Source organism: Pristiophorus japonicus, chromosome 7 (genome assembly GCF_044704955.1).
Source record: "Pristiophorus japonicus isolate sPriJap1 chromosome 7, sPriJap1.hap1, whole genome shotgun sequence".
In the NCBI taxonomy this organism is placed as follows: domain Eukaryota; kingdom Metazoa; phylum Chordata; class Chondrichthyes; family Pristiophoridae; genus Pristiophorus; species Pristiophorus japonicus.
In genome coordinates, this window is record NC_091983.1 from 247,455,860 (window position 1) to 247,481,212 (window position 25,353).

General features: G+C 55.7%; 1 protein-coding gene across 2 annotated transcripts in view; it reads right to left on the reverse strand.

The window, feature by feature from the left end:
• abcc10 (ATP-binding cassette, sub-family C (CFTR/MRP), member 10) overlaps positions 1-25,353 on the reverse strand; it is a 136,531-nt gene that overhangs the window by 27,879 nt on the left and 83,299 nt on the right. For both annotated transcript variants that reach the window (XM_070885877.1, XM_070885876.1), the window contains exons 13-14: positions 23,354-23,514; positions 9,392-9,645 (exon numbers count right to left, since the gene is read on the reverse strand). In XM_070885877.1, the coding sequence (XP_070741978.1) occupies positions 9,392-9,645; positions 23,354-23,514 (415 nt within the window). The remainder of the gene's footprint in view (positions 1-9,391; positions 9,646-23,353; positions 23,515-25,353) is intronic.

Sequence of the window (25,353 nt, forward strand, 5' to 3'; positions counted from 1 at the left end):
GGGTTGGGTGAAGTGGGGTGGAGTGGGGGTGGGGGTGGGGTGGAGTGGGATGGAGTGGGGTGAGGTGGAGTGGGGTGGAGTGGGGGTGGAGTGGGGGTGGAGTGGGGGGGTGGAGTGGGGGTGTGGGGGGGGTGGAGTGGGGGTGGGGGTAGGGTGGGGGTAGGGCGGGGGTAGGGCGGGGGTAGGGCGGGGGTAGGGCGGGGGTAGGGCGGGGGTAGGGCGGGGGTAGGGCGGGGGTAGGGCGGGGGTAGGGCGGAGTGGGGTGGAGTGGAGTGGGGGTGGGGTGGGGGTGGGGTGGGGTGGGGTTGGGGTGGGGTGGAGTGGGGGTTGGGGGTGGGGTGAAATGGGGTGGAGTGGGGGTGGGGTGGGGTTGGGGTGGGGTGGAGTGGGGGTTGGGGGCGGAGTGGGGTGGGGTGGGGTGGAGTGGAGTGGGGGTGGGGTGGGGGTGGGGTGGGGTGGGGTTGGGGTGGAGTGGGGGTGGAGTAGGGGTGGAGTAGGGGTGGGGGTGGAGTGGGGGTGGAGTGGGGGTGGAGTGGGGGTGGAGTGGGGGTAGGGTGGGTGTAGGGTGGGGGTAGGGTGGGGTTGGGGTGGGGTGGAGTGGGGCTAGGGTGGGTGTAGGGTGGGTGTAGGGTGGGTGTAGGGTGGGGTGGAGTGGGGTGGAGTGGGGTTGGGGTGGATTGGGGTGGAGTGGGGGTGGAGTGGAGGTGGAGTGGAGGTGGAGTGGGGGTGGAGTGGGGGTGGAGTGGGGGTGGAGTGGGGGTGGAGTGGGGGTGGGGTTGGGGTGGGGGTGGGGTGGTGGTGGGGTGTTGTTGGGGTGGGGGTGGAGTGGGGCTGGAGGGGGGGTGGGGGTGGGGTGGAGTGGGGCTGGAGGGGGGGTGGGGGTGGGGTGGAGTGGGGTAGGGTGGAGTGGGGTAGGGTGGGAATAGGGTGCGGTGGAGTGGGGGGGTGGGGGTGGGGTGGAGTGGGGTGGAGTTGGGGTGGAGTGGAGTGGGGGTGGCGTGGGGTGGAGTGGGGGGGTGGGGGGGGTGGAGTAGGGGTGGGGGTGGAGTGGGGGTAGGGTGGGGTTGGGGTGGAGTGGGGGTAGGGTGGGTGTAGGGTGGGTGTAGGGTGGGTGTAGGGTGGGGTGGAGTGGGGGTGGAGTGGGATGGAGTGGAGTGGGGGGTGGAGTGGGGTTGGGGTGGAGTGGGGGGTGGGTGGGGGTGGGGTGGGTTTGGGGTGGAGTGGGGTGGGGTGGAGTGGGGTGGGGTGGAGTGGGGGTGGGTGGGGTGGAGTGGGGGGGGGTAGGGTGGGGTAGAGTGGGGGTGGGGTGGAGTGGGGGTGGGGTGGGGTGAGGTGGGGTGGGGTGAGGTGGGGTGGGGGGTGGAGTGGGGGTGGGTGGGGGGGTGGGGGTGGGGTGGGTTTGGGGTGGAGTGGGGGTGGGTGGGGTGGAGTAGGGGTGGGTGGGGTGGAGTGGGGGTGGGGTGGGGATAGGGTGGGGTAGAGTGGGGGTGGGGTTGGGGTGGGGGTGGGGGTGGGTGTGGGATGGAGTGGGGTGAGGTGGAGTGGGGTGAGGTGGAGTGGGGTGGAGTGGGGGGGGTGGGGGTGGGGGTGGGGGTGGGTGTGGGATGGAGTGGGGTGAGGTGGAGTGGGGTGGGGTGGAGTGGGGGTGGGGTGGGGGTAAGGTGGGGTTAGGGTGGGGTGGAGTGGGGGGGGTGGAGTGGGGGGGATGGGAGGGGGAGGGGGGAATGGGAGGGGGTGGGGGCAGAGTGGGGTTGGGGTGGAGTGGGGTGGAGTGGGGTGGGGTGGGGTGGGGGGGTGGAGTGGGATGTAGTGGGTGTGGGGTGGAGTGGGGTGGGGTGGAGTGGGGGTGGAGTGGGGTTGGGGTGGAGTGGGATGTAGTGGGTGTGGGGTGGAGTGGGGTGGGGGGGTGGGGTGGTGGAGTGGGATGGAGTGGGGTGGTGTGGGGGTGGGGGGGGTGGGGTGGAGTAGGGGTGGGTGGGGTGGAGTGGGGGTGGGGTGGGGTTAGGGTGGGGTGGAGTGGGGGGGCTGGGAGGGGGAGGGGGGAATGGGAGGGGGTGGGGGCCAGAGTGGGGTTGGGGTGGAGTGGGGTGGAGTGGGGTGGGGTGGGGTGGGGGGGTGGAGTGGGATGTAGTGGGTGTGGGGTGGAGTGGGGTGGGGTGGAGTGGGGGTGGAGTGGGGTTGGGGTGGAGTGGGATGTAGTGGGTGTGGGGTGGAGTGGGGTGGGGGGGGTGGGGTGGTGGAGTGGGATGGAGTGGGGTGGAGTGGGGGTGGGGGGGGTGGGGTGGAGTGGGGTGGGGGGGGTGGGGGGGTGGAGTGGGATGTAGTGGGTGTGGGGTGGAGTGGGATGGAGTGGGGTGGAGTGGAGTGGGGTGGGGGGGGTGGGGTGGAGTGGGATGGGGTGGAGTGGGGTGGGGTGGGGTGGTGGAGTGGGATGGAGTGGGGTGGAGTGGGGGTGGGGGGGGTGGGGTGGAGTGGGGTGGGGGGGGTGGGGTGGAGTGGGATGTAGTGGGTGTGGGGTGGGGTGGGGTGGAGTGGGGTGGGGTGGAGTGGGGTGGGGTGGGGTGGGGTGGAGTGGGATGTAGTGGGTGTGGGGTGGAGTGGGGTGGAGTGGGGTGGGGGGGAGTGGGGTGGGGGGGAGTGGGGTGGGGGGGTGGGGTGGAGTGGGATGGGGTGGAGTGGGGTGGGGTGGGGTGGGGGGGTGGAGTGGGATGTAGTGGGTGTGGGGTGGAGTGGGGTGGGGGGGGTGGGGTGGAGTGGGATGGGGTGGAGTGGGGTGGGGTGGGGTGGAGTGGGGTGGGGGGGGTGGGGTGGAGTGGGATGGGGTGGAGTGGGGTGGGGTGGGGGGGTGGAGTGGGATGTAGTGGGTGTGGGGTGGAGTGGGGTGGAGTGGGGTGGAGTGGGGTGGGGTGGAGTGGGGTGGGGGGAGTGGGGTGGGGGGGGTGGGGTGGAGTGGGATGGGGTGGAGTGGGGTGGGGTGGGGTGGGGGGGTGGAGTGGGATGTAGTGGGTGTGGGGTGGAGTGGGGTGGAGTGGGGTGGGGTGGAGTGGGGTGGGGTGGAGTGGGGTGGGGGGGGTGGGGTGGAGTGGGATGGGGTGGAGTGGGATGGGGTGGAGTGGGGTGGGGTGGGGGGGTGGAGTGGGATGTAGTGGGTGTGGGGTGGAGTGGGGTGGAGTGGGGTGGGGTGGAGTGGGGTGGGGGGGTGGGGTGGAGTGGGATGGGGTGGAGTGGGGTGGGGTGGGGTGGTGGGGTGGGGTGGTGGGGTGGGGTGGGGTGGGGGGGTGGAGTGGGATGTAGTGGGTGTGGGGTGGAGTGGGGTGGAGTGGGGTGGAGTGGGGTGGGGTGGGGGTGGGATGGGGGTGGGATGGGGGTGGGATGGGGGTGGGATGGGGGTGGGGTGGAGGTGGGATGGGGGTGGGGTGGAGGTGGGATGGGGGTGGGATGGGGGTGGGGATGGGGGTGGGATGGGGGTGGAGTGGGGGTGGAGTGGGGGTGGAGTGGGGGTGGAGTGGGGGTGGAGTGGGGGTGGAGTGGGGGTGGGATGGGGTTGGAGTGGGGGTGGGATGGGGTTGGAGTGGGGGTTGGAGTGGGGGTTGGAGTGGGGTGGAGTGGAGTGGGGGGTGGAGTGGGGGGTGGAGTGGGGGGTGGAGTGGGGGTGGAGTGGGGTGGGGTGGGGTTGGGGTAGGGGTGGGGTTGGGGTGGGGTTGGGGTAGGGGTGGGGTTGGGGTGGGGTGGGGTTGGTGGGTGGGGTTGGGGTGGAGTGTGGGGTGGGGGGTTGGGGTGGAGTGTGGGGTGGAGTTGGGGTGGGGGGTTGGGTGTGGGGGAGGAAGTGTGCAGACTCTGCTGGCCCCAGTACAATGGGCTCGGTAATGCTGATCCAGTGGCCAAAAACCAAAATGAAGTCAAGAGCCTATATGGACAGTTGGAGCAGGAAATGGGAATCACCAGGCGGGTGCCTTTCGGGCACTGAGAGTTTGCTGTCGGATAGACCAGAGGGACCTTACAGTGAGTCTATGTCCAAATACCTGACACTTTTCCCACAATGATATCCCTGACCTTCAGCACAGAGAAAGGGATTGAGGTAGGAATACTGCTGACTCTGCAGAGCCACAAGTGTCATCACAGGCCATAAACCTCAGGCCTTTTGGCTCATTTTTTTTAAATTCCCACCTCTCCTGAAGGTGTCAACTCACACTGGGGTGTGCCCATCCCTCAGTACTTCACCCAAGGGGCCACTCTTGCTCTGAGCTTTGACATTGGCAGGGTGTTGGATAATCTCTCACCCCGTACTAAGCTCGGTTACGGGGAGCGGGCGGGTAAGTGGAGCTGAGTCCACGGCCAGATCAGCCATGATCTTGTTGAATGGCGGAGCAGGCTCGAGGGGCTAGATGGCCTACTCCTGTTCCTAATTCTTGTGCTCTTATATTATGTTCTTATGTTCCAGCAGGGGTCACTGGTGAGTCATTAGGAGAGGTATGTTTCCACTGATTAACCGAGCAGCCCCGAGGCCAATTGGAGCAGCTCTAATGTTCCACAGCTGACCTCAGCCAACTCAGCACAGCCGAACAAGTACTCAAAATTATCCCAAATATTCCGCAAACACTTCCTGATGCCGTAGGGGCTTTGATATTCGAGATCAGCTCATGAGGTGATCACAAAATGTCAGCAAATAGTCTGTGCAATTCCTCTCCCCATTTTCTGCTGTCCACGGGTTCCATTAGGACTCACACAGTTTGTTCCTGGTTCAGCCTTTGCTGCGGAAATGGGAACAAGGCCAGCTACGTTAGTTTAGTCTCAGAATTCCTCACTCGCACTCTGGACGCTTGTAATAAAGGAACGGCAATAATCATGAGTGATTTTAACCTGCATATTGATTGGACAAAGCAAATTGGCCAGGGCAGCCTTTAAGAGGAGTTCACAGCGTATCCTTGAACAGTACATTGTGGAACCGACTAGGGAGCAGACTATCTTAGATCTGGTACTGTGTAATGAGGCAGGATTAATAATGATCTCCTCGTAAAAGATCCTCTCGGAATGAGTGACCATAATATGGTCAAGTTCAGTTGGAGGGTGAGAAAGTTGGTTCTCAAACCAGGTCCTAAGCTTAAATCGGAGACTACAAAGGTATGAGGGCAGAGTTGGCTCAAGTGGGAAATAAACTGAAGTGTGGGATGGTTGATGAGCAGTGGCAGACATTTAAGGAGATATTTCATAACTATATCCCAACAAAAATATATCCCAATGAGAAGGAAAGACTAAGAGAAGGGATAACCATCTGTGGCTAACTAAGGAAATAAGGGAGGGTATCAAATTAAAAACAAGGGCATACAATGTGGCCAAGACCAGTGGGAGGCCAGGCCAGAGGATTGGGACATTGTTAAAAGCCAGCAGAGAACGACTAAAAAAAATGATAGAGGGGGAAGATAGATTACGAAAGCAAACTAGCACGAAATATAAAAACTGATCAAAACAGTTTCTCCAGGTACACAAAAAGGAAAAGAGTGGCTGAAGTAAATGTTGGTCCCCGTGATGATGAGACTGGGGAATTAATCCCCTCCCACATCGCAATCTCCACCCCCCCACCCGCCGCCCCACACACACACCCCAACCCCCCCACACACCCCCACCCCCACCCCACACACACACCCCAACCCCCCCACACACCCCCACCCCCACCCCACACACACACCCCAACCCCACACACACACCCCAACCCCACACACACACCCCAACCCCCCCACACACCCCACACACACACCCCTAACACACCTCCACCCCACACACACACACACACACACACACACGCCCCACCCAGCTCCACCACACACACACCCCCCACCCCACACACACCTCCACCACACACACACACCCCCCACACCCCCTCCCATCTCCCACACACACACCCCAACCTCCCCACACCCCCCCACCCACACCTCCACACCAAACACACACCCCTCCAACACTCAACACCCACACATACACCCCCCCCAACCCCCACACACCCCCATCAACCCCCCACACACACACCCCCTGCACCTCCCACACCCCCCCCAACCCAACCCCCACACACCCCCCAACCCAATCCCCCAACGCCCATACCCCCCCCAACCCACCCCACACACACACCCAGCCCCACACACACACGCCCCCACCCCCCAAACGTCCCCACCCCCCAAACGTCCCCACCCCACACACATCCCCACCCACACACATACACACCCCCAACCCCCACACACACACCCCCCCCAACCCCCACACCCCCCCAACCCCCCACACACACCCACAACCCCCACACACACACCCCCAAAACCCCACACAGACACCCCCCCAACCCCCACACAGACACCCCCCCAACCCCCACACAGACACCCCCCCCAACCCCCACACACATCCCCCCCAACCCCCACAGACACCCCCCCTAACCCCCACACACACCTTCCCCAAACCCCACACACACCTTCCCCAAACCCCACACCCCCCCCAAACCCCACACACACACCCCCAACCCTCACACACACACACCCCAACCCCCACACACACACCCCTCCCCCACACACACCGCACCCCTCCCCCCACACACACTGCACCCCTCCCCCCCACACACTGCACCCCTCCCCCCCACACACACCGCACCCCTCCCCCCCACACACACACCGCACCCCTCCCCCCCACACACACCGCACCCCTCCCCCCCACACACACCGCACCCCTCCCCCCACACACTGCACCCCTCCCCCCCACACACTGCACCCCTCCCCCCACACACACCGCAACCCTCCCCCCCACACACACACCGCACCCCTCCCCCCACACACACCGCACCCCTCCCCCCCACACACACTGCACCCCTCCCCCCCACACACACCGCACCCCTCCCCCCCACACACACCGCACCCCTCCCCCCACACACACCGCACCCCTCCCCCCCACACACACTGCACCCCTCCCCCCACACACACTGCACCCCTCCCCCCCACACACACCGCACCCCTCCCCCCCACACACACTGCACCCCTCCCCCCCACACACACCGCACCCCTCCCCCCCGCACACACCGCACCCCTCCCCCCCACACACACCGCAACCCTCCCCCCCCCACACACACCGCACCCCTCCCCCCCACACACACCGCACCCCTCCCCCCCACACACACCGCACCCCTCCCCCCCACACACACCGCACCCCTCCCCCCCACACACACCGCAACCCTCCCCCCCCCACACACACCGCACCCCTCCCCCCCACACACACCGCAACCCTCCCCCCCCACACACACTGCACCCCTCCCCCCCACACACACACCGCACCCCTCCCCCCCACACACACTGCACCCCTCCCCCCACACACACCGCACCCCTCCCCCCCACACACACCGCACCCCTCCCCCCCACACACACCGCACCCCTCCCCCCCACACACTGCACCCCTCCCCCCACACACACCGCACCCCTCCCCCCACACACACACCGCACCCCTCCCCCCCACACACACCGCACCCCTCCCCCCCACACACACACCGCACCCCTCCCCCCCACACACCGCACCCCTCCCCCCCACACACCGCACCCCTCCCCCCCACCCCTCCCCCCACACACACTGCACCCCTCCCCCCCACACACGCCGCACCCTTCCCCCCCACAAACCGCACCCCTCCCCCCCACACACACACCGCACCCCTCCCCCCCACACACCGCACCCCTCCCCCCCACACACCGCACCCCTCCCCCCCACCCCTCCCCCCACACACACTGCACCCCTCCCCCCCACACACGCCGCACCCTTCCCCCCCACAAACCGCACCCCTCCCCCCACACACCGCACCCCTCCCCCCCACACACACTGCACCCTTCCCCCCCACACACACCGCACCCCTCCCCCCCACCCCTCCCCCCACACACGCCGCACCCTTCCCCCACACACACCGCACCCCTCCCCCCCACACACACCGCACCCCTCCCCCCCACACACACTGCACCCCTCCCCCCCACACACACCGCACCCCTCCCCCCCACACACACTGCACCCCTCCCCCCACACACACCGCACCCCTCCCCCACACACACCGCACCCCTCCCCCACACACACTGCACCCCTCCCCCCCACACACACTGCACCCCTCCCCCCCACACACACCGCACCCCTCCCCCCCACACACACTGCACCCCTCCCCCCCACACACACTGCACCCCTCCCCCCACACACACACCGCACCCCTCCCCCCCACACACACACCGCACCCCTCCCCCCACACACACCGCACCCCTCCCCCCCACACACACTGCACCCCTCCCCCCCACACACACCGCACCCCTCCCCCCCACACACACTGCACCCCTCCCCCCCACACACACTGCACCCCTCCCCCCACACACACACCGCACCCCTCCCCCCCACACACACACCGCACCCCTCCCCCCCACACACACCGCACCCCTCCCCCCCACACACACCGCACCCCTCCCCCCCACACACACCGCACCCCTCCCCCCCACACACACCGCACCCCTCCCCCACACACACACCGCACCCCTCCCCCCCACACACACCGCACCCCTCCCCCCCACACACACCGCACCCCTCCCCCCCACACACACCGCACCCCTCCCCCCCACACACACACCGCACCCCTCCCCCCACACACACACCGCACCCCTCCCCCCCACACACACCGCACCCCTCCCCCCCACACACACCGCACCCCTCCCCCCCACACACACACCGCACCCCTCCCCCCACACACACACCGCACCCCTCCCCCCCACACACACACCGCACCCCTCCCCCCACACACACCGCACCCCTCCCCCCCACACACACACCGCACCCCTCCCCCCACACACACACCGCACCCCTCCCCCCCACACACACACACCGCACCCCTCCCCCCCACACACACTGCACCCCTCCCCCCCACACACACACCGCACCCCTCCCCCCCACACACACCGCACCCCTCCCCCCCCACACACACCGCACCCCTCCCCCCCACACACTGCACCCCTCCCCCCCACACACACACCGCACCCCTCCCCCACACACACTGCACCCCTCCCCCCCACACACTGCACCCCTCCCCCCCACACACACCGCACCCCTCCCCCCACACACACTGCACCCCTCCCCCCACACACACTGCACCCCTCCCCCCCACACACACACCGCACCCCTCCCCCCCACACACACCGCACCCTTCCCCCCCCCACACACACCGCACCCCTCCCCCCCACACACGCCGCACCCCTCCCCCCCACACACACACACCGCACCCCTCCCCCCCACACACGCCGCACCCTTCCCCCCCACACACACACACCGCACCCCTCCCCCCCACACACACCGCACCCCTCCCCCCGCCTTCACCACAGAAACTGCACAACAGAAACAGATTACTTACCGAAGTTCCATCAAACTGATTGTTTTTGTGTCAACATTGTCGATGGTAATCTGACCCCCACTCAACTCCACCATCCGGAAGAGCGCTAAGAACAAAGTGGACTTTCCTGAACCTGTCCGTCCAACAATTCCCACTTTCTCACCAGCATTAATCTTGATATTAACTCCATTGAGCACATTTGGGAGTCCCTGCCGATACACAAGGACCACATCCTGAAATACAATCATACCCCGCTGTGGCCAAGAGAGGGGAACCTGGGACCAAAAGAATACAGATTGTGTTATAGAGCGCAGAGAGGGCTGATCTATAACAGTGCGTCACAATGTAGTATAAAACATTACAGGGTGTTATTGTACAATACTCCCAGGAGAGCAATACTCGATAATGCAGTGTGTTATATAATACAGCCAGGCAATGTACCCACTGATAGGGCCTAAGTTTCGGGCCGCGTTTAGAACGGCGCAGTCCCGACCTGGACGCCCGTTTTTCGCGCCACAAAGTGCACCTAAAAAAAATGTCCAGATTCTCCGGCTCCCTGCTGGTCCTCTGGCTACAGTGGGCGCGCATGTGCAGTAGCTCCAGGTGCCTAAAACTATGTGGGAGGGGCCCGAAGCACGCAGTCCCGAGCCCTGGCTGAATGGCCTCACTGGGGCTGTGTGCATAAGGCTCCTCCCACGGCCAGCTCCTGCTTCCTCCCAACCAGACTTGACTCCCGCTCACCACCCCTTCCCGCCCCCAACCCGACTCCCACTTCCCGTCCCCGGACCGGACCCAACCCCCCGGACTGGAACCGACTCGCGCTCCCCCCCGACCCGAACCGAACCGACCTCCCCACTCCCCCCCCCCGGACCGGCCCCAACCCGATCCGACCCGCGCTCCCCCCCGACCCGAACCGAACCGACCTCCCTCACACCACCCCCGACATGAACCAACCTCTCCGCCCCCCCGGACCGGCCCCAACCCGATCCGACCCGAACCGAACCGACCTCCCTCACACCACCCCCAACATGAACCGACCTCCCCGCCCCCCCCCCCCCCCCCCGGACCGGCCCCAACCCGATCCGACCCGAACTCCCCCCGACCCGAACCGAACCAACCTCCCTCACACCACCCCCGACATGAACCGACCTCCCCGCCGCCCCCCCCCCGGACCGGCCCCAACCCGATCCGACCCGAACCGAACCGACCTCCCTCACACCACCCCCGACATGAACCGACCTCCCCGCCCCCCCCCGGACCGGCCCCAACCCGAACCGAACCGAACCGACCTCCCTCACACCACCCCCGACATGAACCGACCTCCCCGCCCCCCCCCCCCCCCCCGGACCGGCCCCAACCCGATCCGACCCGAACTCCCCCCGACCCGAACCGAACCAACCTCCCTCACACCACCCCCGACATGAACCGACCTCCCCGCCCCCCCCCCCCCCGGACCGGCCCCAACCCGATCCGACCCGAACCGAACCGACCCGAACCGAACCGACCTCCCTCACCACCCCCGACATGAACCGACCTCCCCGCCCCCCCCGGACCGGCCCCAACCCGATCCGACCCGAACCGAACCGACCTCCCTCACACCACCCCCGACATGAACCGACCTCCCCGCCCCCCCCCCGGACCGGCCCCAACCCGAACCGAACCGAACCGAACCGACCTCCCTCACACCACCCCCGACATGAACCGACCTCCCCGCCCCCCCCCCCCCGGACCGGCCCCGACCCGCGCTCCCCCCGACCCGACCCGAACCGACCTCCCTCACACCACCCCCGACATGAACCGACCTCCCCGCCCCCCCCCCCCCGGACCGGCCCCGACCCGCGCTCCCCCCGACCCGACCCGAACCGACCTCCCTCACACCACCCCCGACATGAACCGACCTCCCCGCCCCCCCCCCCCCCCCCCCCGGACCGGCCCCAACCCGATCCGACCCTCCCCCCGACCCGACCCGAACCGACCTCCCTCACACCACCCCCGACATGAACCAACCTCCCCGCTCCCCCCCCTGGACCGGCCCCAACCCGATCCGACCCGAACCGAACCGAACCGACCTCCCTCACACCACCCCCGACATGAACCGACCTCCCCGCCCCCCCCCGGACCGGACCCAACCCGATCCGACCCGCACTCCCCCCGACCCGATCCGACCCGCACTCCCCCCGACCCGACCCAACCCAACGCCACTTACCTGTAAATCTGATTCTGGTGCTAGGGACGGACCCTGCCCGAAGTCTTGGGCCCGGCCCGTTCAGCCTCCCCCCACTCTTCTCCTTCCCCCCTTCTCCCCCCCCTTACCCCCCCCTCCTTCTCCTTCCTTCCCCCCTCTTTCCCCTTCTCCCCCCTACTCGCCTCCCCCTCCCCCCTCCCCCCTTCCCCTTCTCCTCCCCCTCCCCCCTTCTCCTCCCCCTGACCCCCCCTCACTCCCTCTCCTCCCCCTCCCCTCACTGTCAGAAACACAGACACTGACAGAGAGTGAGAGACACAGACAGACAGAGACAGAGAGATAGAGACACTGACAGAGACACACTGCGGGGGGGGGGGGGGCGTCCCAGCATGCTGTTGGAGGGCTCCCGGTGCTGCAGTCGGTAAGTAGAAAATGTTTTATTGATTGACTTTTTTAAAAATTATTTAATAATTTTTTTTATTGATTTATTGTTTGATTTATTGATGTTTTTATCATTTATTATTGATGATGGCTCTTTATTTGTAAAACTGAAGTGTTTAATGTTTGTAAACTTCCCTTTAAACCCCCCCCCCCCCAATTCCCTATGTCTGATTTGTAACCTACGCCTGATTTTCTAAAGTGTAGACAAAGTTTTTTCGAGCGTACAAAAATCTTCACTTACTCCATTCTAAGTTAGTTTGGAGTAAGTTTTCACTGACGAAACTTTGAAAACAGGCGTAAGTGGCCGGACACGCCCCCTTTTGAAAAAAAAATTCTGTTCCAAAGTGAAAGTGTTCTAACTGACTAGAACTGCAGCAAACTAAATGCCGAGAATTTGAATTTCTAAGATACTCCGTTCTACACCAGTTGCTCCAAAAAATCAGGAGCAACTGAGGCCGAAACTTGGGCCCAACGTGTGTATATATAATACAGCCAGGGGCATTATATCCACTGGCGTAGTAGTTTTTTTATTCATTCAGAGATGTGGGCAATACAGGCAAGGCCAGCATTCATTGCCCATTACTAAATGCCCTTGAGAAGGTGGAGGCAAACTGCCTTCTTGAACCTTTGTAGTCTGTGTGGCAAAGGTTCTCCCAGTGCTGTTAGGGAGGGCCCTTCAGGATTTTGACCCAGTGACAATTTGCGCAATGCAAATGCCAGGCAATGACTATCTCCAACAAGATAGAGTCTAAGCACCACCCTTGACCTTCAATGGCATTACCATCACCGAATCCCCCACCATCAACATCCTGGGAGTCAGCATTGACCAGAAACTTAACTGGACCAACCACAATATACTTCCAAGTCAGGATGGTGTGTGACTTGGAGGTGGTGGTGTTCCCTTGCACCTGCTGCTCTTGTCCTTCTAGGGGGTAGAGGTGGCGGGTTTGGAGGTGCTGCCGAAGAAGCCTTGGCGAGTTGTTGCAGTGCATCTTGTGGATGGAACACACTGCCGCCACGGTGTGGTGGAGGGAGTGAATGTTGAAGGTGGTGGATGGGGTGCACATCAAGCGAGCTGCTTTGTCCTGGATGGTGTTGAGCTTCTTGAGTGTTGTTGGAGCTGCACTCATCCAGGCAAGTGGAGAATAATCTCTCACACTCCTGACTTGTGTCTTGTAGATGGTGGAAAGGCTTTGGGGAGTCAGGAGGTGAGACACTCACCACAGAATACCCAGCTCTGACCTGCTCTTGTAGCCACAGTATTTATGTGGCTGGTCCAGTTAAGTTTCTGGTCAATAGTAACCCCCAGGATGTTGAAGGTGGAGATTCGGCGATGGTAATGCTGTTGAATGTCAAGGAGAGGTGGTCATTGCCTGGCACTTGTGTGGCACAAATGTTGCTTGCCACTTATCAGCCCAAGCCTGAATGTCATCCTGGTCTTGCTGCATGCTGGCACAGACGAATTCAAGAGTTGCAAATGGAACTGAGCACTGTACATTCATCAGCAAAATCCCCACTTCTGACCCTAAGATGGAGGGAAGGTCATTGATGATGCAGGTGAAGATGGTTCGGCCTAGGATACTGTCCTGAGGAACTCCTGCAGCAATGGCCGAGGGTGAGATGATTGGCCTCCAACAACCACAACCATCTTCCTTTGTGCCAGGTATGACTCCAGCCAGTGCAGAGTTTTCCCCTCGATTGCCACTCATTTCAATTTTACTGAGGCTCATTGATGAGTAATTGGTCGGATTGGATTTGTCCTGATTTTTGTGGACAGGACATACCTGGGCAGTTTTCTACATTGTCTTATAGATGCCAGTGTTGGAGCTGTAGTGGAACAGCTTGGTTCAAAGCGCGGCTAGTTCTGGAGCACAAGTGTTCAGCACTACAGCTGGGGTGTTGTCGGGGGCCCATTGCCTTTGCTGTATCCAGTGCACTAAGCCATTTCCTGATATCACGGAATAAATTGAATTGGCTGAAGACTGGCTTCCGTGATGGTGGGGACCCGGGAGGAAGCTGAGTTGGGCAGTGACAGTGACCAGAACAGAAACCACTGGTGTACAGGCACGGACAGTGACCAGAACAACACAAACCACCTGTCGACACAAAAGAACAGCAACTCCAACTAACAGTGACCTACTCATAGACAGGCAAAATGTGGTGCTATATTCAATAAAAGGATGACACATTGGTCTTCCATGTCAAATAATGCAACTGATTATCAAAAGTAACGTTGAGAATTATCTCTGCAACAATAATGTAGTAGCTCGTAGTCAAACATGGCTTTAGAAGAAAAATATCCTGCGTAAACAACCTACATGAAATGACAACCCAAGTAAGTCCTACATTGGGTGCGGTAGCATAGTGGTTATGTTACTAGACTAGTAATCCAGAGGCCTGGACTACGAATCTGGGGACATGAGTTCAAATCCCACAATGGCAGCTGAGGAATTTATATTCAGTTATTTATTTTTTTTAAATCTAGTATTAAAAACTAGTATCAGCAGTGGTGACCATGAGACTACTGGATTGTCGTTAAAATCCATCTGGTTCATTAACATCCTTTCGGGAAGGAAATCTGCTGGCCTTAACGGGTCTGGCACAAGAGAGTCTCAAGACTCTCATTAATGTCGTTGGCTGTTAACTGTCCTCTGAAATGGCCTAGCAAGTCACTCAGTTGCATAACATGGCTCACCACCACCTTCTCAAGGGCAATTAAGGATGGGCAATAAGAGCATAAGAAATAGGAGCAGGAGTAGGCCTTACGGCCCCTCGAGCCTGCTCCGCTATTCAATAAGATCATGGCTGATCTGATCATGGACTCAGCTCCACTTCCCTGCCCGCTCCCCATAATCCTTTATCCCCTTATTGTTTATGAAATTGTCTATTTCTGTCTTAAATTTATTCAATGTCCCAGCTTCCACAGCTCTCTGAGGCAGCAAATTCCATAGATTCACAACGCTCAGAGAATAAATTTCTCATCTCAGTTTTAAATGGGTGGCCCCTTATTCTAAGATCATGCCCTCTAGTTCTAGTCTCCCCCATCAGTGGAAACATCCTCTCTGCATTCACCTTATCAAGCCACCTCATAATCTTATACACTTTGATAAGATCTCCTCTCATTCTTCTGAATTCCAATGAGTAGAGGCTCAACCTACTCAACCTTTCCTCATAAGTCAACCTCCTCATCTCCGGAATCAACCTAGTGAACCTTCTCTGAACTGCCTCCAAAGCAAGTATATCCTTTCGTAAATATGGAAATCAAAACTGCACACAGTATTCCAGGTGTGGCCTCACCAATACCATGTATAGCTGTAGTAAGACTTCCCTGCTTTTATACTCCATCCCCTTTGCAATAAAGGCCAAGATTCCATTGGCCTTCTTGATCACTTGCTGCACTTGCATACTTTTGTGTTTCATGCACAAGTACCCCCGGGTCCAGCTTTACTGTAGCACTTTGCAATCTTTCTCCATTTAAATAATAACTTGCTCTTTGATTTTTTTTCTGCCAAAATGCATGATCTCACACTTTCCATCTGCCAAATTTTTGTCCACTCACTTAGCCTGTTGACTATGTCCTTTTGCAGATTTTTTGTGACCTCACACAATACTTTTCCTCCCATCTTTGTATCATCAGCAAACTTGGCTACGTTACACTCAGTCCCTTCTTCCAAGTCGTTAATATAGATTGTAAATAGTTGGGGTCCCAGCACTGATCCCTGTGGCACCCCACTAGTTACTGGTCGCCAACCAGAGAATGAACCATTTATCCTGACTCTCTGTTTTCTGTTAGTTAGCCAATCCTCTATCCATGCTAATATATTACCCCCAACCTCGTGAACTTTTATCTCGTGCAGTAACCTTTTATGTGACATTATAAATGCTGGACTTGCCGGCGAAGACCACATCCCATGAACGAATAAAAAAAAATGGTATGACTTAACTTTCAAAAACTATTTGACTAAGTTCCACACAAAAAGCCATTAGTTAAACTCAAGACTGTGGGGATTCAGGTACATCTTGAGAACGGAATGAGATTGGCTGTGAAATGGCCAACAACAGGTATTTGTTAGCTCAGTTGTGTGTGAGGCTGGGGGGACATTCTGAGTGAGGTACCCCCAAGGCTCAGTATTGTAACCACTTCTACAAGTATTTCTAATTTACATCAACAATTTAAAAACTCAGAGCAAATTAGTCAAATTTGCTGATGATACCAAACACCACCCCCCACCCCCTCACCTCCCCATAGCCGACAATCTTTGTAATCTGTGAAATCGGGGAAACTGACGGAAACTTTGGATCTTCTGCAGGAATACCGCTGTTAAATAGCCCATTAAAAGTTAGAACCTTTTGGATTAGGTGTGATTGGGGGTTGGCTCTGAAATACTAATTTTAATTTTTTGTGGAGTACCAAATGTATTCATTTTAATAAAAATGTAAATTTTAAGAAACTAAAAAATATTTTTAAGTTTGTTCATTATTTCAGGTTTACCTTTTCCCTATATGAGTGCCCCAATCTTTGTTTTGCTCTCTATAACATTTGTTAGAAACATAGAAAATAGGTGCAGGAGTAGGCCATTCGGCCCTTCTAGCCTGCACCACCATTCAATGAGTTCATGGCTGAACATGCAACTTCAGTACCCTATTCCTGCTTTCTCACCATACCCCTTGATCCCCCTTGATGTAGTAAGGACTTCATCTAACTCCTTTTTGAATATATTTAGTGAACTGGCCTCAACAACTTTCTATGGTAGAGAATTCTACAGGTTCACCACTCTCTGGGTGAAGAAGTTTCTCCTCATCTCGGTCCTAAATGGCTTACCCCTTATCCTTAGACTGTGTCCCCTGGTTCTGGACTTCCCCAACAGTGGGACCATTCTTCCTGCATCTAACCTGTCTAAACCCATCAGAATTTTAAACATTTCTATGAGGTCCCCTCTCATTCTTCTGAACTCCAGTGAACACAAGCCCAGTTGATCCAGTCTTTCTTGATAGGTCAGTCCCGCCATCCCGGGAATCAAAAGTTAGATAGAGCTTACTCACGTCCTGGTGGGTAGGGGCTGTCTTATGATGAGAGAATTTAGAAGAATGAGGGGTGATCTCATTGAAACATACAAGATTCTGAAGGGGATTGACAGGGTAGAGTGGCTGAACACCTTGAAAATGTTCAGCTGATCAGAGACAGCCAGCATGGATTTGTAAAGGGTAGGTCATGCCTGTGAATTTTTTGAAGAGATGGCGAAAGTAGTGGACAGAGGAATGTCTTTGGATGTTATTTATATGGATTTCCAGAAGGCATCTGATAAAGTCACTCTAAGAGACTGGTAGCTAAAGTTGAAGCTCATGGAATTGAGGGTAAATTATTGACCTGGTTTGGAAATTGGCTGAGCGGCAGAAGACAAAGTAGGGATAATGGGCAGGATGTGACAACTGGTATCCCGCAACAAAAGATTCTGAGGGGAATTGATGGGGTAGAAGAATAGAAAAACAGAATTTTTTTTTAAATGGTGATAAACTATTAAATATTGGTGTTCAGTGGGATTTGGGGGTCCTCGTACAGGAATCACAGAAAGCTAGCATGCAGGTACAGCAAGCATTTAGGAAGGCAAATGGCATGCTGGCTTTTATTGCAAGGGGTTGGAGTATGAGAGTAAGGAAGTCATGCTACAATTGTACAGGGATTTGGTGAGACCATACCTGCAGTCTTGTGCACAGTTTTGGTCTCCTTATCTGAGAAAGGACATACATGTTTTAGAGGTGGTCCAGCAAAAGTTCACTGATCGATCCCTGGGATGAGAGGGCTGTTCTACAAGGAGTTTAGAAGAATGACAGGTGATATCATTGAAACATACAAGATTCTGAGGGGAATTGACAGGGTAGATGCTGGGAGGTATTTCCCCGGGCTGGAGAGTCTAGAACTAGGGGCCAGTCTCAGGATAAGGGGTCGGCCATTTAAGACCGAGATGAAGAGGAATTTCTTCGCTCAGAGAGTTGTGAATCTTTGGAATTCTCTACTCCAAAAGGGCTGTGGATGCTGAGTCAGAGTACATTCAAGGCTGAGTCAGAGTGGTTTTTGGACTCTAGGGAAATCAAGGGACATGGGGATCGGGTGGAAAGTGGAGCTGAGGTCGAAGATCAGCCATGATCTTATTGAATGGCAGTGCAGCCTTGAGGGGCCGAATGGCCTACTCCTGCTCCTAATTGTTATGTTCTTATGATCTGTCTCAATTATTGACCATATTTATTCACGACTTAGGTGATGGGATAAAGCACCACATATTCAAGTTCGCTGATGACACAAAGATTGGTGACATTATAAGCAATGTAGGTGGAAGCATAAAATTACAAAGAGATACTATCAAATGAAGTGAATGGGATAGACTGGCAAATGGATTTCATTGTAGGCATCTAAAAAGGATAGAACAGAGTACTTTCTAAATGGGGAAAAGCTAGAAACAGTGGAGGTTCACAGAGACTTAAGGGTTCAGGTACATAGATCATTAAAATGTCATGCCAGGTACAGAAAATAATCAAAAAGGCTACTGGAATGCTGGTCTTTACATCTAGAGGACCAGAATACAAGGCGATAGAAGTTATCCTGCAGCTACACAAAGCCCTGGTTAGACCACACCTGGAGCACTGTGAGCACCACACTTTAGGGAGGATATATTGGCCTTGGAGGGAGTGCAGTGTAGGTTTACCAGAATGATAGCTGGAATCCAAGGGTTAAATTACAAGGAGAGATTACACAAACTATGGTTTTAGTCCCTGGAATTTAGAAGGGTGATCTGATCGAAGGTTTCAGGATATTAAGGGAAACAGATAGTGTAGATAGAGAAGCTACTTCCACTGGTTGGGGATTCGAGGACGAGGAGGTACATTCTAAAAATTAGAGCCAGACCTTTCAGGAGTGAAATTAGGAAACACTTCTGCATGCAAAGGGAGGTAGCAGTTTCCCGCAAACAGCAACCGATGTTAGATCAATTGTAAATTTTAAATCGGAGATTGGTAGATTTTTTTGTTAAGGGATATGGGCCAAAGGCGGGTATTTGGAGTTAGGTCGCAGATCAGCCCTGATCTCATTGAATGGCGGAGTGGACTCTAGGGGTTAAATGTCCTACTTATGTTCTTATGTTAATATAAAACAGTGATCAGTGACTGAATGCCCCCCTGTACAGTGAAGAATTTAGGAACAGAAGTAGGCCATTCGTTCCCTCGCTGTTCCGCCATTCAATTAGATATTGGCTGATCTGTATCCCAACTTCATTTACCCACCTTAGTTCCATAACCCTTCATACCCTTACAGTTACAGAAAGGGCCAACTTGCTCAGCTCTCTGCTGGCTCTGCTGATTAAACACCAAGTTATTCAGCCGCTTTGTTAGGTGATCTTTACTCAGCTACAAATGAGTTCGGTATCGTTGGTTCAGGAGAGGAACCTAGCCAGGGTTCCCACTACACTAGACACTGGGTGAGGACAGGATTGCCTTCATTGTGTTGCCAACCTGACTCAAGCACAGAAAATGAGCAACTGAGCAAACGAGCAGAGGTCTGCCAGGGCCTTCCACAGAGGAAGAGAGTGGAGACAAAAGTGGAAAATTTACAGGAGGAAAGAAAAAGATCCAGCTGGCTCCTGCCTGGTAACTTTTTAAATTGCAGGCTATCACTCGGTCCAGGGAACTTCTAGGCTCTGAGGCCAATCGTCTTCAGCTCACACAGTGCGGTCATGTACCAATATAACATCAACCCAAGGAACTGAAGACTTCAAACAGTTCCCCACCCCATCCCTCTGACCCTTTCCTTCTCTCACTTGCTGTCTCACTCTCTCCCATTCCCTCTCAATCTTGTCGACTTTCTCCACTTCCATTTCCTTCATCTTCACTTTCTTCCTCCCCTGTTGGTTATCCCTCACTTGTTTCTCTGCTGTTTCCACAGGTCACTCTGGTCTTGACCATTTCCCTCTCAATTGTTGTCTCTCCATGTTTCCCTTGCTGTCGGGTCATTACCACTGACAGTGTCTCTCTCATGCACACACACCCTCCTCCCCGCTGTCTCTCTCATGCACACACTCACTCTCCCCCGTGTCTCTCTCATGCACACACACACCCTCCTCCCCAGTGTCTCTCTCATGCACACACACCCTTCTCCCCCGTGTCTCTCTCATGCACACACACCCTTCTCCCCCGTGTCTCTCTCATGCACACACACCCTTCTCCCCCGTGTCTCTCTCATGCACACACACCCTTCTCCCCCGTGTCTCTCTCATGCACACACACCCTTCTCCCCCGTGTGTCTCTCATGCACACACACACCCTTCTCCCCCGTGTCTCTCTCATGCACACACACCGTCCTCCCCAGTGCCTCTCTCATGCACACACACCCTTCTCCCCCGTGTCTCTCTCATGCACACACACCCTTCTCCCCCGTGTCTCTCTCATGCACACACACCCTTCTCCCCCGTGTCACTCTCATGCACACACACACCCTCCTCCCCCGTGTCTCTCTCATGCACACACACACCCTCCTCCCCCGTGTCTCTCTCATGCACACACACACCCTCCTCCCCCGTGTCTCTCTCATGCACACACACGCACCCTCCTCCCCAGTGCCTCCCTCATGTTAGGAAGGGACAATATGTATGAATATAAGGGGGTTGCAGGAGGGGTCAAAACTAAAAATCATAGTTTAAAAACTAGTATTAAAACACTCTACCTAAACGCACGCAGCATTCGAAATAAAGTAAATGAGTTGACGGCACAAATCATTACAAATGGGTATGTTTTGGTGGCCATTACAGAAACGTGGTTGCAAGACTGGGAATTAAACATATAGGGGTATCTGATAATTCGGAAAGATAGACAAGAAGGGAAAGGAGGTGGGGTAGCTCTGTTAATAAAGGATGATATCAGGGCAGTTGTGAGAGATGATATTGGCTCTAATGAACAAAATGTTGAATCATTGTGGGTGGAGATTAGAGATAGTAAGGAGAAAAAGTCACTGGTGGGCATAGTTTATAGGCCCCAAATAACAGGTGTACCGATGGATGTGGTGTATTTAGATTTCCAAAAGGCATTCGATAAGGTGCCACACAAAAGGTTACTGTAGAAGATAAAGGTATGCGGAGTCAGAGGAAATGTATTAGCATGGATAGAGAATTGGCTGGCGAACAGAAAGCAGAGAGTCGGGATAAATGGGTCTTTTTCGGGTTGGAAATCGGTGGTTAGTGGTGTGCCACAGGGATCAGTGCTGGGACCACAACTGTTTACAATATACATAGATGACCTGGAAGAGGGGACAGAGTGTAGTGTAACAAAATTTGCAGATGACACAAAGATTAGTGGGAAAGCGGGTTGTGTAGAGGACACAGAGAGGCTGCAAAGAGATTTAGATAGGTTAAGCGAATGGGCTAAGGTTTGGCAGATGGAATACAATGTCGGAAAGTGTGAGATCATCCACCTTGGGAAAAAAAAAAAACAGTAAAAGGGAATATTATTTGAATGGGGAGAAATTACAACATGCTGAGGTGCAGAGGGACCTGGGGGTCCTTGTGCATGAATTCAAAAGTTAGTTTGCAGGTGCAGCAGGTAATCAGGAAGGCGAATGGAATGCTGGCCTTCATTGAGAGAGGGATGGAGTACAAAAGCAGGGAGGTCCTGCTGCAACTGTATAGGGTATTGGTGAGGCCGCACCTGGAGTACTGCGTGCAGTTTTGGTCACCTTACTTAAAGAAGGATAACTGGCTTTGGAGGGGGTACAGAGACGATTCACTGGGCTGATTCCGGAGATGAGGGGGTTACCTTATGATGATAGATTGAGTAGACTGGGTCTTTACTCGTTGGAGTTCAGAAGGATGAGGGGGGATCTTATAGAAACATTTAAAATAATGAAAGTGATAGACAAGATCGAGGCAGAGAGGTTGTTTCCACTGGTCGAGGAGACTAGAACTAGGGGGCACAGCCTCAAAATACGGGGGAGTCAATTTAAAACCAAGTTGAGAAGGAATTTCTTCTCCCAGAGGGTTGTGAATCTGTGGAATTCTCTGCCCAGGAAGCAGTTGAGGCTAGCTCATTGAATGTATTCAAGTCACAGTTAGGTAGATTTTTAACCAATAAGGGAATTAAGGATTATGGGGAGCGGGCGGGTAAGTGGAGCTGAGTCCACGGCCAGATCAGCCATGATATTTTTGAATGGCGGAGCAGGCTCGAGGGCTAGATGGCCTACTCCTGTTCCTAATTCTTATGTTCTTATGTGTCTCTCTCAAGCACAGACACACTCTCCTCCCCAGTGTCTCCCTCATGCACACACACTCTCCTCCCCAGTGTCTCCCTCATGCACACACACACTCTCCTCCCCAGTGTCTCTCTCATGCACACACACACTCCCCTCCCCAGTGTCTCTCTCATGCACACACACTCTCCTCCCCAGTGTCTCTCTCATGCACACACACTCTCCTCCCCAGTGTCTCTCTCATGCACACACACACTCTCCTCCCCAGTGTCTCTCTCATGCACACACACCCTCCTCCCCAGTGTCTCTCTCATGCACACACACTCTCCTCCCCAGTGTCTCTCTCATGCACACACACACTCTCCTCCCCAGTGTCTCTCTCATGCACACACACACTCTCCTCCCCAGTGTCTCTCTCATGCACACACACACTCTCCCCTCCCCAGTGTCTCTCTCATGCACACACACACTCTCCTCCCCAGTGTCTCTCTCATGCACACACACACTCTCCTCCCCAGTGTCTCTCTCATGCACACACACTCTCCTCCCCAGTGTCTCTCTCATGCACACACACACCCTCCTCCCCAGTGTCTCTCTCATGCACACACACACTCTCCCCTCCCCAGTGTCTCTCTCATGCACACACACACTCTCCTCCCCAGTGTCTCTCTCATGCACACACACACTCTCCTCCCCAGTGTCTCTCTCATGCACACACACACTCTCCTCCCCAGTGTCTCTCTCATGCACACACACACCCTCCTCCCCAGTGTCTCTCTCATGCACACACACCCTCCTCCTCCGTGTCTCTCTCATGCACACACACACTCTCCTCCCCAGTGTCTCTCTCATGCACACACACTCTCCTCCCCAGTGTCTCTCTCATGCACACACACCCTCCTCCTCCGTGTCTCTCTCATGCACACACACACTCTCCTCCCCAGTGTCTCTCTCATGCACACACACACTCTCCTCCCCAGTGTCTCTCTCATGCACACACACCCTCCTCCCCAGTGTCTCTCTCATGCACACACACCCTCCTCCTCCGTGTCTCTCTCATGCACACACACCCTCCTCCCCCGTGTCTCTCTCATGCACACACACACTCTCCTCTCCCACCCAAATTCCCTCTTACCTGAATATCCCCATCCTGAGGCTCGAAGGGAATCTCGGTGATATACTCATCCAAACGCTCCACACTCACCATCTGCGATTCAGTTTGTGTGAAGGTAGCAATAACACTGGAGAGTAAGTTTGTGAATGACAGTGCGTAGGACAGAGCGAGACCCACAAGGCCTGGAGGAGGGAAGAACACCGCAGCAGTTATACAAGACCCAAGTGTGAAACACACTCGTGTTTACTCGAGGCCTGGGTGAAACATAGCAAAACCTAACTTACACGAGCAGTGTAACAGACTGGCATTTACACAAGGAGTGAAACAAAGGAGGCCTTCTGAGTCAGAAGGTCATGGGCTCAAGCCACACTAGAGACCGGAGTGTTAGTAGTGTAGACGGGAGCATAAAATTACGACACATTAATAAAGTGATTGAGCGAAATTGTAGCAGATGAATTTCAACACAGCTAAGTGTGACGTCATCCATTTTGGACCAAAAAAGGATAGATTGGAGTATTTTTTTTAAATGGTGAAAAGCTAGGAACAGTGGCGGTCCATGAGATTGAGGCGTCCATGTACGCACTTCACTAAAATTTAGTAGTTGGGTTTAAAAAATAATCAAAACGGCTAATGGAACATCAGCCTTTATAATTGGAAGGCTAGAATATAAGGGGGAGGAAGTTTTGCTCCAGCTATACATAGCCCTGGTTACACCACACCTGGAGTAGTGTGTTCAGATCTGGCCATCGCACCTTAGCAGTGCAGCACAGATTCACCAGAATGTTACTAGGACTCCAAGGGTTAGATTATAAGGACATAAGAAAATAAGAACACTAGAAATAGGAGCAGGAGTAAGCCATTCGGCCCCTCGAGCCTGCTCCGCCACTCAATGAGATCATGGCTAATCTTCTATCTCAACTCTGCTTTCCTGCACTATCCCCATATCCCTTGAATCCCTTAATATCCAAAAATCTAGCAATCTCGGTCTTGAATATACTCAACGACTGAGTTTCTGCAACCCTCTGGGATAGAGAATTCCAAAGATTCACAACCCTCTGAGCGAAGAAATTTCTCCTCACCTCTGTCCTAAATGGCCGACCCCTTATTCTGAGACTGCGATCCTTGGTTCTAGACTCCCCAGCCAGGGGAACCATCCACCCAGCATCTCTCATTCTTCTAAACTCTAGAGAATATAGGCCTAGTCTACTCAATCTCTCCTCATAGGACATTCCCCCCATCCCAGGAATCAATCTGGTGAACCTTCGTTGCAAGCCCTCTATGGCAAGTATGTCCTTCCTCAGGTTACGGAGACCAAAACTTTACACAATACTCCAGGTGTGGTCTCACCAAGGCCCTATATAATTGTAGTAAGACATCTTGGGCTAGACTTTCCACTTCACATTGCTCATCTAAGGCCCATCTATGGCCCAAAATGGACCTCTATCGCCCATTTTGAGCAAAAAGTGGAAACTAGGCTCAAAATATCGCCGGAAAAATAGGCCCCCAAGTTTCCACTTTGATCGCCGTGATGATCGCCGAGATGATCGCCCACACAAGGCCCATCCCAAGTTTCAGCACTTAGCATGCACTTCGCTGGGCCGATGCAAGGCCCAAAAGAGTGCTCAAAAATAGTTGCTTTTTCAGGGCCTTAAGAGAGGGAAATGGGCACTACGGACGCCATTTTTAGCCTCTGAGGAAGGGTGGAGAATTGTTCTGAGTTATTGAGAGTGTAAAATTGATGCAAATTGTACTCAGAAATTTGGGACATGGAATATAAATAGGTATTAACACCTTATTTATGCATATATAGGAATTATTTATTCAATAGCTTTTACATAGTGAAGTTATTTAATGATATTCTGTGGGGAAACAGAATAAACAAACAAATCTGCATGAAGGACTGTACGTTGTAAAACTTATGTAAGTGAGAGAGAAGGTTCAAAAGTTGTAGAATTTTTTTTATTAACAAAGAACTAATGAACAACACCCTCCCTCCAACCCCCCACCCCCCTGCACCAACC